General features: G+C 36.6%; 1 protein-coding gene across 9 annotated transcripts in view; it reads left to right on the top strand.

Moving 5' to 3' along the window:
• The window catches only part of ZMYND11 (zinc finger MYND-type containing 11), a 72773-nt gene that overhangs the window by 27490 nt on the left and 30317 nt on the right, over positions 1–14966 (top strand). For 6 of the 9 annotated variants that reach the window (XM_020883632.2, XM_070472285.1, XM_070472284.1 and 3 more), the window contains exons 3-4: positions 6295–6454; positions 13712–13756. In XM_020883632.2, the coding sequence (XP_020739291.1) occupies positions 6295–6454; positions 13712–13756 (205 nt within the window). Of the gene's footprint in view, positions 1–6294; positions 6455–13711; positions 13757–14966 lie in introns of those variants that run through there. The other 3 variants (XM_070472289.1, XM_070472288.1, XM_020883637.2) reach the window with 2 other exon arrangements.

Below are 14966 nucleotides of genomic sequence, written 5' to 3'. Positions count from 1 at the left end.
AGAAATGTGTTTGGAGTACCCTAGACTTTGTAGATTGAATGGTCCTGTAAAATGTCTGTTTTCTTTACCTGGCCTGGTTTTTAGCCTGTGTAATTTCCTGCCTGTGCAGTGGCAGCTGGTTCCTAATTGGGTTTCTGGCCTCCTCCTGGTCTTGCTGGTCTGTTTCTTCTTTCCATCACTGGTGTCAGAGATGTTTTTCAAAAACACCATCTTATCAAATGTCCCACAATTGAAAGTCTTCTGTTGCCCATGCTTTCCCAGTCCTTGTGCAGAGTATCAGTACCTGACCTTCCTCATTTGCATCACCTCCTGCTGCTTCCTGCTTAGATTAGCCTGCATTCCTGGGCTCTGGAGGATCTGTTATGTTCTACACTCTGCCGAGTTAGACTTCTGGTTCAAGGTGGTGGAGTAGAAGGACATGCACTCTTCTCCTCCTGCGAGAGCACCAAAATCACAACTAGCTGTTGAACAATCATCATCAGGAGGACACTGGAACCTGAATGCTTCCAAGCCTGGGAACCTGACAAAGGGGTTGGGAATCCACAGAGAATCTGACCTTGAAGCCCAGTGGGATTTGATTACAAGACTTCTACAGGACTGGGGCTAATGGAGACTCCAGACTTGGAGGGCACAAAAAAGACCTCTGTGCACCAAGACTCATGAGGGAAGGAGCAGTGAATTCACAGGAACCTGAACCAAAACTGCTAGTGTTGGAGGGTCTCCTGTGGAGGTGTGGGTCTGCAGGGGCTGACTGCAGGACTGGGGAACTGGCAACAGCTGTCTGGGAAGGTCCTCTTTGGCATAAACACTCCTAACCTGACCATGCAGTCTGTAGCGCTGGGTCACCTCAGACCAAAAAACTACCCAGGAGGGAGTGCAACACCACCCATCAGCAGATAATTGGATTAAAGCTTTACTGAGCAAGGCCCTGCCTACCAGTTCAGTCCAGTCACTCAGTTGTGTCCGACTCTTTGTGACCCCATAGACTGCAGCACACCAGGCTTTCCTGTCAGTCACAAACTCCTGGAGCTTACTCAAACTCATGTCCATCGAGTTGGTGATGCCATCCAACCATCTCATCCTCTGTCGTCCCCTTCTCCTCCCTCCTTCCATCTTTCCCAGCATCATGGTCTTTTCCAATGAGTCAGTTCTTCCCATCAGGTGGCCAGAGTTTTGGAACTTCAGCATCAGTCCTTCCAATGAATATTCAGGGATGATTTCCTTTAGAATTGACTGGTTGGATCTCCTTGCAGTCCAAGGGACTCTCAAGAGTCTTTGCCAACACCATAGTTCAAAAGGATCAATTCTTCAGCACTCAGCTTTCTTTATAGCCCACCAAAGCAAGACCCATTTTTTCCCATCACCCATTTTTTCCCATCAGGAAGCTTACACAAACCTCTTAGCCTCCTCCATCAGTGGACAAACAGAAGAAGCAACAACCACAATCCCACAGCAACTAAAACAAAACCAAATTACAGAAAGTTAATCATCATGAAAGAGCAGACAGTTATGTCCCAGATGAAGGGACAAGGTAAAACCCCAGAAAAACAACTAAATGAAGTGGAGATAGGCAGCCTTCCAGAAAAAGAATTCAGAATAATGATAGTGAAGATGATCCAGGATCTCTGGAAAAGAATGGAGGCAAGATTGAGAAGATGCAAGAAATATTTACCAAAGACCTATAAGAACTAAAGAACAAACAAGCAGATGAATAATACACTGGAATGAATCCATAACAGGATAACTGAGATAGGAGAACGGATAAATGACCTGAGGACAGAATGGTGGAAATCACTGCTGCAGGACAGAATATAGAAAAAAGAATGAAAAGAGATGAAGACAGCCTAAGAGACCTCTGGAACAACATTAAACACAGGAATATTTGCATTATAGGGGTCCCAGAAGGAGAAGAGACAGAAAGGACCTGAGGAAATATTTGAAGAGATAATAGCTGAAAACTTCCCTAACATGGGAAAGGAAGTAATCAACCAAGTCCTGGAAGCACAGAGTCCCAGAAGGAACAACCCAAGGAGGAACACATGGTAATCAAACTGACAAAAATTAAAGACAGATAAAATCGTAAAAGCAGCAAAGGAAAAATGACAAATAACATATAAGAGAACTCCCATCAGGCTATCAGGTGATTTCTCAACAGAAACTCCAGAAGGGAATGGCATGACATATTTAAAGTGATGAAAGGGAAAAACCTACAACCAAGAATACCCAGCAAGGCTCTCCTTCAGATTTGATGGAAAACTCAAAAACTTTCCAGACAAGCAAAAGTTAAAAGAACTCAGCATCAACAAAACAGATTTTCAACAAATGCTAAAGGAACTTCTCTAGGCAGAAAACAAGGAAAAACCCTACCTGTAGAAAATAAACCCAAAACAATTAAGAAAATGGTAATAGAATCATACATATCAATAATTACCTTAAATGTAAATGGGTTAAATGCACCAACCAAAAGACAAAGACTGGCTGAGCGGATGAAAACGTGCACATATGCAGTTCCACTTACCACATCAGTCTGCTTGACCCCCTCAATTATACATAATTACTTTATATTGTTAGGTTAATCATGTTCTCATTATGGCTTGCAATTATAATTGTCTTTTATTTTTGTCTATTGATTGTGAAAATTGATAAATAACTTTTACTGTTGTGATTATGTAACTATTGTTTATTTAATACCATAGTATTGTGATTTGTCAGCAGAAAAATTGCAGAAATCTGTATCACTGAAACTACAATTTAATAGAAAAACCTGTAATCACTTTTTAAAACCCAGATGCATATCAGAATTATCTTGGAATTTTTTGAAAAATACAAAGGCCCAGGTATTGCTTTTATTTTTGCCAGAACTTCACAGATATGTCTTATGAGCAGCCATATTTAAAAACAGCTGGACTATTTGAGGATCTTTTACTTTTATCCAATTTGTTTCACTTTTTCTATTTCATATTCAATGCTTGCATTTCATTTAGTTTATGTTTTCCAATTTCTCCATCTCTTTTTTTTTATATTCTTTCCTAAGCCTTTATCAGTGTAGTAGAAGAGCTTTTGTATACATATATATAAATAATATGTATAATAGGTATATTTTAGAAAACTTATGAATTTTTGCCTAACTAAAAATGTATGACATTTTGATTCCACTTCTATTCATACTGTTTGACAGTATGAATTTTAAATATATTTGTGTAGGATATGATTAATTCAAATTTAGTTATATATAAATCTATTTAAATTATTAATGACATCATTCAAGATGCTCCTATTCTCATTTTTTCTGCACTTGATAAAATATTCTCAGAGTAATGTTAATATATCTCACTATGATTATATATTTTTTCTTTTCCCTTATATTTCTCCTGATTTTTGCTTTTTTTAATCTTTATTTCTTTGTTGTTAAGGTGCCTAATGGTTTATGATGTCTATCTTCTTTGTGAATGGTACCTTTTATCATTAAAAATAATCATCTTTGTTTCATTTTTTTAAAAAGACCTTGTTAAGGATGTAGAAAAAGTTATAAATAGCAGTTTTTCAAAGTTAATCAGGAAAAATTATATTACTTACAATTGTAATGGTATTTACTCTCCTCTAATCTAAATTACAGAATGGTTTTCACGGATCTTTGCCAACTGACTTTAAAATCATTCTGGATAAGTAAAGGACAGAAGAGCTAAGATGAGTTCGGAAAGAAAGGAAGGAGCCTGCCCAAGACTGGCAAGCCCATGCAGGAGAAAGGAGCTATCGTACATTTGGAGGGGTGGTAAATGGTGGCTACTTTTTTTGTATAAATAGTCTTCAGCCAGTAGATACATGAACAAAATAAAAAAGGAGTACTGTTGAAAAAGAAAGTACTCCTCACACCCCCTTTTGGGTGAACCCCTATTCTCAGAAGTAACCTCTTTTGACAGTTCCTGGAATATACCCCTAGAACTCTTATACAGAGATAATTATATAATGTTTTTGAGAAATTGTACCTATACCATGATTTCTTTTCAAAGATCCATTCTCTTAGCAACTTTCAAATATGCAGTATAATATCGTTAACCATAGTCACCACGATATCTACTGTATCTCCTTGAGTTAATTATCTAATAACTGAAAGTTTGTACCTTTTGACCATTGTCACACATCTTGCCCATTCCCTCCCCACCCCTCATGGCTGGCAATCACCAGTCTGTTCTCTGTATCTAATGAGTGTTTTTTTGGTTTGTTTCACGTATCAATGAGATCATATGGTATTCGTCTTTCCCTGTCTGACTTATTTCATGTAGTATAATGGCTTCGAGATCCATCTATGTTGTCACAAAAGGCAAGTTTTTTTTATGGCTGTGTAATACTCCATTATATACATCTGTATCTCACATCTTCTTTATTCATCTGTCCATGAGCACTTAGGTTGTTTCCATACCTTGTCTACTGTAAATATCTTGGCTGTTGTACATACTGCTTCAGGGAACATGGAGGTGCAGATGTGTTTTCATTTTCTTCAGATCAATACCCAGAAGTAGATCATATGGTAGTTCTATTTTAAATTTTTTGAGAAACCTCCATTTTCTTTTCCATAGTGGCTAAACCAGTTTACATTCCCACTAACACTGTAGAAATGTTCCTTTTTCTCTACATCCTTACTAACACTTGTTATCTCTTGTCTTTTTGCTGATGGCCATTCTCACACGTGTGAAGGGACATTTCATTGTGATTTTTGGTTTGCATCTCCCTGATGATTAGTGAGGTTGAGCATCTTTTCATGTACCTGTTGACTGTGTGTATGTCTTCTTTGAAAAGTATCTATTCAGGTCGTCTGCTGGGTTTCTGATTGGGTTGATTATTTCTGTTAGTGTTGACCTTTATATATCAAAAGATATTTGTACCTCTACTGCATCATTTGCCACCCTTAGCTGGCAGGTGGCAAAGCTAACACATCAGTCTGTGGACCGCTCCACCTTGTTTCCTCCTGCCCTTGTTTGTTACGGCAGTGGGGCTGCTGCTCCCACTTCACTTCCTTTTTATCTCTCAGTTAACTGCATTGGCAGAGAAAATAGAAAATAACTCTTTAAAGTTATCTGATGCCTAAACAAAAACCAGTTCTCTTCCACAAGCTGTAGACACAGAGGCTCTGCATTCCCTCTGCCATGATTTACTCCTTGCTTGAAATGAAATTCATCTCCTGAGTTTTGAAGGTTCTTCAGTGATGAGATCTTGGTTTGTGTTTTTTTTTGTTTTTGGTGGTTTTTTTTTGTGGTTGCGCTGAGCAACCCTGGACCATCAGGGAAGTCCTGAGTTCTTGCCTTTTTTTTTGTTTTGACTTCTCTGATAGATACTTAAATGACAGAGTAGCCAGATACAGAATCCTTCTGTTGTACTCTAATTCCTTGTATACCCTGGGGCACTCAGCCCTGTCTTGCAGCACAGGATGTTTTTCTGGAGAGACTGAGGCCAGCATGATTTGTCTCACAGTATGTTTTTGTGTCTAGATATCCTAGTTTACCTGGGATATTGGAGATTGGAGTATTGGAGTATGGAGTATTGGGGATTGGAGAGGAATGGAAAATGGCACAAATTCAGTTGTGGCTGTAACGTTTTATTTCCTTGAAAAATGAAATGATATGAAGTAAATATGCCGTAATGTTAACCTGAGTTTGTACAATTGCTGAGTGCAAGAGAATCTGTAAACATCATTCTCTGTGGTGCAGGGTATGTTTGGAACAAAATTTTTTAATAAATATGCCATGTATATTTATAAATATAGGGAGAGCTTGTATGCTTTAGTGATGCAGTTCAAAATATATTTAATTGAAGATCACATTTTTGCTTTATTGATCATAGCATGCATTCTTGTTTTCTTTATATGTTGACAATCAGCTGTGTACTTTCTGTATTTTCTTTTGTGTCATTTCCTAAGTTTTGAGTAAAAGTATTTTATATTCCAAAATACTGAAGATGATAAAATTCTAGATTGAGAATCTGCAGAGTGGAAGTTAGCGGCAGTTGCCACAGAGGCTAGAACTAAATGGGATGTTTGACTATAAAATCTGTTAAAAGATTTATTTATGCTGATTTGGGAGTATTTTGAACAAATGTCCCTCTAAATATGCAAAATAGATTTAAGGTTTAAAATATTATGATAATTGAAAGAGTTCAGTATTCAGGCCTGACTGACTTTCTTTTCTCTCTGTAGGGCTCTCATAAGTATGCCACAAAAAAGAAAAATATTTTCTTACTTTTATTCATTTTCATTTTTCAGTACTAAGAGACTTTAAATTTGTTTTCCTCTGTATTCAGGTACATGTCTCGAGTCCACGGTATGCATCCAAAGGAGACCACTCGTCAGTTGAGCTTGGCTGTGAAAGATGGTCTCATTGTGGAGACGCTGACAGTGGGCTGCAAAGGCTCCAAAGCTGGTATCGAACAGGAAGGATATTGGTTACCAGGCGACGAAATTGTAAGTTTTTTATTTTATAAATCTGGAACGTTGTTTATGTATAGCCCATAGAGATTTGTTTTCAGAAGTTTGGTAATATTTCACAGTAAGGACCTGCGTTGGTAGGATGGCTCCTTTCCTTCCTGATTGTTTGGGAGAAAACTCACCTGTGCAAGGAGTCTGTTTCTCCTGTCTGGGTTGCCTTGAATCTGAAAAATAAAGGAAAGCCCTTTGAATGTACACACAATTAATGGTATTCCTTAAACGTTTTCTTCAGTAAATATTAGTAAAAAGAAGAAAAAGTTTCACTGAGGATAATGTTGATGCCGTCCAGACAGACTGAAAAGGTTGTATACTTCTCTACTCGGGGTCACATACAGAAGTACCTTTTTTAAATGTTTGAGATTGGTTTCATGTGTAATATGTCTGTCTTTCTTCCTTATTTGCTCTTAACTTTTCTTATACTTTAATGACAAGTCTGTTTTTGGAACAGAAAGATTTAAAATAGGATAAACATTAATTTTTTAGTTCTAAAATGAATAAATTTGATAATCAGATATATTGAGAGTGCTTTATCATGAATTCTCTAAAATCTAGAATTATAAAAATGACACGGTATCTTAAAATTGGTTCATTTCCCCAGAACATTGTCTTTCCCTTCATGGCTCTAGGCAGTTGAGCCAACACAGACACTCGCTTGTCAAGTCTGAGAGCAGTGAACTAACAGCACAGTTTTCTGTGGTAGACTATTAGCTTTAACACTGTTTTTGTCAATTTAATAAGTGCTTTTAAAGTTTCAGGAAAGAAAATTCACGTTTTTCACAAATAGAAAACATGGAATAAAAAATGTTTAATCTCACTGGTATCATTTGATTTGTGCACTAGAAATATTCTTGAAAACTTAAGTGAAAATGTTTATATTAGAATAATTCTTCAGTTGCCATCCTTGGTGGTTTAGTTGCTAACTTGTGTCCAAGTCTTGCGACCCCATGGACTGTAGTCCACCAGGTTCCTCTGACCGTGGGTGGAATTTCCCAGGCAAATACACTGGAGTGGGTTGCCATTTCCTTCTGCAGGGGATCTTCCTGACCCAGGGATTGAACCCAGGTCTCCTGCATTGCAGGCAGTCTCTTTACCAAGTGAATCACCAGGGAAGCCCTTTACATAAAATTAAAGTTTTTGCCAATAAAGAAACTCTGGGTGCCAACGTATTATAATAATAATAATAATCTCAAATGGTATAAATCTACCTATAGCAGACATTTAAAGGAGGGCCACTGATAATTGATAGCTTATCATATACTCAAAATGATCCAGATAATATATAATTTTTAATCCACAACCACTTAGAAACATAAAGATTTACTACAGAAGGCTATATGGATAATTTCTGAGATGTCTGTAGCAACTGGCCAGTAGTTAAAGCAGCTTAATCCGTAAGATTTTGTTTTGTGGATCATATGCACAAGTTTTTCATAAAAGTGATTGATTTCTCCTGTTTAGATTTGTGCTTTTCCATATGCTTTTTTCCCTCTTCAAGTTGAAGTTTTTTGTTTAGTTTAATTCAGCAAGCAGTTAATGAGTTATATATGTTCAACCACATTAGATTCTGTATTCTAGTTTTATGTATACATGTCCCCACTGCATATGTTTTTATAGCATCTTCCTTTTCTTTTTTCTAGATGAAATCTCACATGTAAGTCAAACAGCGTATACAGATTTTATTAATTCTGGTTGATTCTTATTCACAAGCATTTTTATACCAAGTATACATGTATGATTTAAGTATAACTGAGTATAAACATTGTACCTAGTTTATGAAATAGTGAAATAAAAAGAGGTAAGGTTTCTATCCCATCTCAGATATTGTTTCTAGTTGTGTGAGGGAGTTTCTAACCTCTGATACTCATTCTTCAGCTGTAATATGGGCACATTAATATTGCTTTCATTTGGTTATTTGAGGATTAAATGAGATTATCTATAAAAAGCATTTAACTATGCACTCAAAGAAAGTTTTTGACCAGTGAATAAATATGTTTAAAACAAGAAACGCCTTTTGTGTAGCAAAAGCACACAAATTTCTTACTAGTGAGCAAAGATTCTTATCATGATTTTTTTACTTTTAACCTGTAATTGCAAACAGAAGTTTTGTAATGACATCTTCCTTTAGGATGCTGGATCTGTATTTAAGATGTAGTTATAAAATGATGAGGCTGATTATACGTGTATCTCATGGTTGTGGCTGGTGGACCACTTGCTACCCAGGGCTGTTTGTGTGTTGCAGTTTTCATGCCCTGAGAATACTCTGGAGGACACACAACTGACCTGTGTCACCCTTGGCACAGCGCAGGCATCTTGCAGTGGCCAGTTCTGTGTGTGAGTAGGGACTGTGTGGCCTGTGCATGCAGGCTGCTGTGTACGGGGGCTGGTGTGAGTTGCACAGCTTAGGAATTGCCACTTTCTCCTCAGATATACTTGCTTGCATGTTTATTTAGCAGTTCTCTAGCACATGGCAGTGACGTGTCTTGTTCTAACGAAATCAGTCTTAGGGAAGGTCCACTTTCTAATCAGCACAAAGGTTTTCTGTGGTCTTTGACAGCCCTGCATGCTGGCATTTGAGTCTGGGGCTCTTCTTTATAGTTTCTCCACTTTTTATGTGAGATGATACCTCTGAAAGCTTGAGGTTTTAGATTGGAGGGTGTGCATTATTATTTATCTCACTGACTTTCTACTAATTATTAAGAGAAGAAAAAAATCAAGTAGATATATATGGCCTATAAAAAAGTCAAGTAGATTATATATGTAAGGAAAGGGATAGGATTTTTCTACTATTCTTTTTTTTTTTTTTTTTTTTTGAGATCTACTATTCATTTTTAAACCTTTATTCAGAGTTACAAAGACTCTTTACTCAGGGAGTTCTGTCATTTGAGAAATGTAGTGAAGCTCCTCTTCTCTTCATTCTATAGCCTCTAAAAATAGCAGCTATAGCTCAGAGGTAGACAAATTGGTTCCTCTTGATAAGTCCTACAAGTTGTATCCCTTGGGATACTGTGTATTAGCAAAGAGGGTGGACTCCTTGTCCTCATGTCCATGGCTCTGTTGAGAGAGAAGGTAGGCAAAAGTGTTGTTTTTTAGGCCACAAAACCATCACTGAACAGAGTCTGCTGTGTCTTGTTTCTTATTCCGCCTTGCTACCTTTTTTCCAATGTTGATTTTCAAAAACTTGATACAGTTGAAAAATATGCATATCTTAAATACTATTGTTTTATTAAATCCAGCTATCATGTAATAAAAGCCTAACTCTAAAAAGACTATTTCAGGATACAATTATATATAATTTATTTAAGAGGAAGCCTGTGTAAGTCAAAGACGGTAACCTCCATTGTACTGAAATTCTGCTAGGAATGAATTGATTTCTAGACAATTTGAGATGCTGATCTTAACCACCATTTTGTATCTCTTTTGAAGTGAGAATTCGTTTGGAGAAACTGATGAAATTCAGTAGTACATAACCATCTTCATGGTGATATTTTAAAATGTCTATTTGAGATAGAATGAAAAGTGTAATTATTAAAAATGAAGCCTCTCAATTTTAAATGGTTAGTTTAAATATTAGTCAGTAAACAGTGGAAGTATATGTACTAGCCAGTTCTTAAAATGACAGTCTTGCCGAGCCTGGGCAACACTCTTGTAAGTTTTCTGTGGTCATCTTTAATTTTCAGATATCTGTCATTACTATTCACTCAGATGATCTGAATAGCTCTTTTAGAGATCATTTTTAAAGCTTTTGAAATTACACTGGTAAAAGGCCAGTAGATCTGGATACATACTGAAACTTGTGTTTGTTTCATTTCAAGGCTTGTTTCATTTTTTTTTTTTTTTAAGGAAAAACTTCGTTTGCCTAGATTGCTTCATCATCTGCTTGCTCTAAACTAATGTACATGGATGGCTACATTCAGCCCGTACTCCATCATGATATTTCATGTCCTCTATTTTAACAACTTGAGAAATATATTTCTTGGGCGGAAAATTTTACCATTGCTCAGCTAAGATGAGTTTGGTATTTAGTAGTTCCCTTTGTAATAAATGCAACTTAATTTCTTAATTCACTAAAGATAGGAAAGTCTTATAAAAGTATTTAATTTAACACAGACATACCTCATCTTATTGTACTTTGGCTTGTGCTTTTTTTTACAAATTGAAGGTTTGTGGCAACTCTGCGTTGTCCAATGACGGTTAGCGTTTTTAGCAGTAAAGTATTTTTATAACTTTAATATAATTTAATGTCTGTACCTTTTTTAGACGTACTGTTATTGCACCTTAATAGATTATAGTACAGTGGAAACACAACTTTTATATGCAATGAGGAACCAAAAAAATTCATGTGACTTTCTTGCAATAATCTCTTTATTGCAGTGATCTGAAACTGAACCCATAGTATCTCTGAGGGAGGCCTGTATAAGTGTAGCAGGGCAGGTGACCTTGAGTTATGGATCCTGTGCAGATAAAACATATCAAATATGTGTTTTGATATTGGGGCTGTTGATATTATTTATTTGGTGACTCCCAACTTGATTCATGGTCCCTGGCACAAAGCTATGACTATCTATTATTTGACAGACACTTTTTAATCTGACATTAAATATTTTGGTCACCAGTATAGAGGATGGCATATGAGTGTGAAAAGGTGACATATGCTACAAGACTGCTTGTCTCTTTACTTGCCTGCCAGATCTGGACTCTTTCTACTTGTGTGGGTCATGCCAGTCCAAAAACAAAATACCGGCTTAGGAACCACAGCTTAGGTTTTCAGTTAGTGTTCTTCCACCAGTTTTGCTGCCAAGGACTGGAGAGCAGCTGCAGACATGAACTCCCATCTCGGCTGGTCAGGCCTGCTCAACTTCAGCAGTTTTCACGTAACCTAGTTTGTTCTCTGATAAGCAGTACCTCTTGCTAGTTTTTACATAGGTCTTGAGTTAAGGTTGGTACCTTTTAAGAAGCATCATTAATGAAAACACAAATTTTGTGGTTTCTTGAAAAGATGAACATATTGGGGATAAATGGATTTAGTTTTAATTTACAGAGGGACAAGATAGGTATTTTTTCCCCTGTCTTCATCTCTCTTTCATGATTCAAAAGGACCAGTCTAAAAGACACTGAGGTTTATATACCTCTTGAAACTTGGCTGAAAGCTCACATCTTTTGTGTAAGAGGTAGGATTGGATTTATGCCTTATTCTTCAGAAATTACACGATTAAACAGCCATGGCAAGATGTGTTCCCCTGCTTTGTTCCCGAAAAAACATTAAGAGAGGCCTGCAAACAGCCCACTTCATAAATACAGCATAACGAAGTAAGAATTTTTTAAAAAAAGTTTACATCTTTGTGTTTTCTTATTATACTTATAAATTAATCAGTCATGTTTTAAAACTTTTTTGTCCCTTGGATTCTGTTAGTTTTTTAAATGTGAATTATATTTTATTATATTTGTTCTAATTATGTGCAGAACTACATATTTCTCCCAAAGGTCCATTAGCTGCATCAGATACAATTTTTTATTTACTAAATATTAAGTAATAAGTGATGTATTGGTGATTATTAATTAAAAGTCAGTTATACTGTGGTTCTATGTGCAAAACAAACTGTTATGTACTTAGACGTTCTTGCTTTGGTGATGAATTTCTATTTTACTCAATAGAATATTTTGGGTCATATTGTCCTGTTATACTCTTTTCAGCTTGTGTGTGTGTGTATGTGAGAGTTCTTTTGTTTTCCTCTTTTTAAATTTTATTTCACTAAGCAGTGTTTTAATATTCTAATTAAAAAATAACATTTAAAATGACTGGAAATCTTTAACCATAAAAATCTTAACTCTCAGTGATGAACTGAATTTATTATCAGAATTAAACTAAATTCTAGAATTTGCATAGAATTAATTTTAGATTGTTCCTGTGTAAAATACCACACAAAAACACATATTTGATGATGTGAGGTTCTGTCTGCTCACTGTGTAGAAACAGGGGACTGGTGTGAAAGCTAAGTCTCTTGCACGCGGTGAGGGAGGCCGTCTCCAGGCACAGTCCTCTCGCTGAGGCTCCTTGCTGCAGTGTTAACTCTCAGACCAGTAACAGTGCTTCTTGTCCCATCTTGCTTACAGAAACGCTGGGAGAGTTAGCAGTCCTAGTGCACTTAGTGTCCTGAAGAAGAAATTCACATGTGGGTAATTGCAAGTGTCACATCATTTAGTGACTTATCAATTCCCATTTTGTGCATTATAGCAAATAGATCATCTTAACACCAGCTAACAGTTACTAAGCATAGTAACTTGTTTGATCCTTGCAAAAGCCCCATAAGCTGAGGTTTATGCTAGTGTAGCTCCGGAGTCTTAACCAAATGCCATAAGTGGTGACAGAGCCATAAATCAGCAGGCTGCCTCTTGATGGTAGAATGTTTTCTACTCAGTTCTGAAGACCACCTGTATAAACTTCACACTGTGGTGAAGTACCTAGTTGACCACATTTATATTCATCACTCGGCAGGTTTTTTCTTTTGGCTTTTTCATACTGTTCATGGGGTTCTGAAGGCAAGAATACTGAAGTAGTCTGCCATTCCCTTCTCCAGTGGACCATGTTTTGTCAGTCCCTGAGTACCTGGGACATGCCTTTCAGCCACTCCACATAGCTGGATGACACGCCTGGGGCCTTGGTTGTCCCACTGCTAGTTCTTGTTGAGCATGTAAACCTTCACTGGCTGTCGGATGTCAGGGAGATGGTGAAGGACAGGGGAAGCCTGGTGTGCTGCAGTTCATGGGATTGCAAAGAGTCGGACACAACTTAGCAACTGAACAACAATAACAGCAACCCCCAATTTAAAAAAAAAAAACCAGTGTGAATCAGTGTGGGGTCAATAAGACACACATTTGTGATCATGCACAGATTTAAATGACACTGAATTTGTTAGTAAAATGTTTTTCTGTCATCTTCATAGGTTTCATGGAACATGAATTCCTATAGATTTTCTTTGTGTTCATTTTGCAGTGTTTGTGTTAGTGAAAAAAGTTTACTCTTAAACTAGTAATGATTCTTGAGTTTGCATGCTACTGTCGTTTCATTAATGATTACCACAGTGATTACTAGTTGATATCATCTGCCAAATACTATGGTATAGCAACTAATAAACAGTTTGACCATGTACCAAACCCCTTTAGCTCTGTATATTGCCTGATATTGAGCAAAGCTATAGGAGAGAGACCAAGATTATTTTGTTTTTATTTTGAAAGGCCTACAGCATGCAGCCTTTCTTCAGGACAGCAACCCCAGCCAAGGTGAACCGATTTTGCACTATATTATTTTACTTTAATTCTGCTTTTTTAAAAAATTGAATTTCTCTTTCTTTAGGCCAGCTTAGTTAATTCTTGCTAGAATTGTTCATTTAAACCATACTCTTTACATTGCTTCTAGTTTTGGATTTCGTGCTCATAGGTTTGCTTTTTTAAAAACTTTCTTGTATTGAAGTAGCATTTCACATATTATGTTGGTAAGGCTGAATGTTGAATAGTTGCTGACTTCTGATGAAATTCAGTAAAAATGCAATCTTAGTTTTTTGGCATACACTATTGAATATTAGTCAAAAGCACTATATAAATCTGTTTACTGAAAGACAAACCGTATACAACTCTTCCTATAATAAACATATCATTTAAATGTTTCCTGGATTCAGAGTGTAGACACTTTTGACCTTGACTTTGCATGTTCTGTGTATTTAAATAGCTATTGCAGTGATTGAAAGAGTAACACATTCATTCCCAGCTCATGCTCTCTTTTATATCAGAAACAAAGTTAGTTGATGCCATTATATAAACATTTATCCAAATGTTTCTCTACTTCATTTGAATTATAATTTCATTTTTATAATTTTTATGAAAAACTAGGCCTAGAATTAAACACCCCATTGATGAAAGATCCATTTTCATCCTTGTTTCATGGGTGGATGGGAGAAGGCAGGGTTAGGTGAAGGCAGGCGGTGTCAGGAGGAGGCCAGAGGGGTCCACCAGCATGTGTTCTCTGACTTCCTCTTCTTAGTGAACCTAGTGATTGCCATGTTGAGAATCACAGGGAGATGAATTGATGTGTAAAAAAAATCTCAAATGATGAAGAATGGCAGTTTCTTTTGTTAATGAGTATACATAAGCCACCAAAATCCTTTTAAGATGTCTCTGAACAGTTATACGAGGAAAATATTCTGAAATATTTGGTTTTAAATTTGGAAAGAGTAAATTTTAAAAAGCCATCTTATCTCCATTGGAAACTAAATTATCAATGATTTTTGGTGCAAATATTGAAATAGCTAAAACACAGCTCCCTTATGAGCTGCGTGAAAGGGATACACCAAAGGTTGTTACTTTAGTACAGCCAAGCACCACAGTTTACTGTGGCACCGCTATGTCAGACTTTGTGGGGGAGCTTTTTTCTACCATGCACAGATGAGGCTTTTATGTCAAATCAGTACCTTATGGTCTTTTAAATAGTCTGACT

The sequence above is a fragment of the Odocoileus virginianus genome, chromosome 9, assembly GCF_023699985.2.
Source record: "Odocoileus virginianus isolate 20LAN1187 ecotype Illinois chromosome 9, Ovbor_1.2, whole genome shotgun sequence".
In the NCBI taxonomy this organism is placed as follows: Eukaryota; Metazoa; Chordata; class Mammalia; order Artiodactyla; family Cervidae; genus Odocoileus; species Odocoileus virginianus.
The sequence above is the reverse complement of the archived record's forward strand: the minus strand, read 5'-3'. Positions and strand labels throughout refer to the sequence as shown.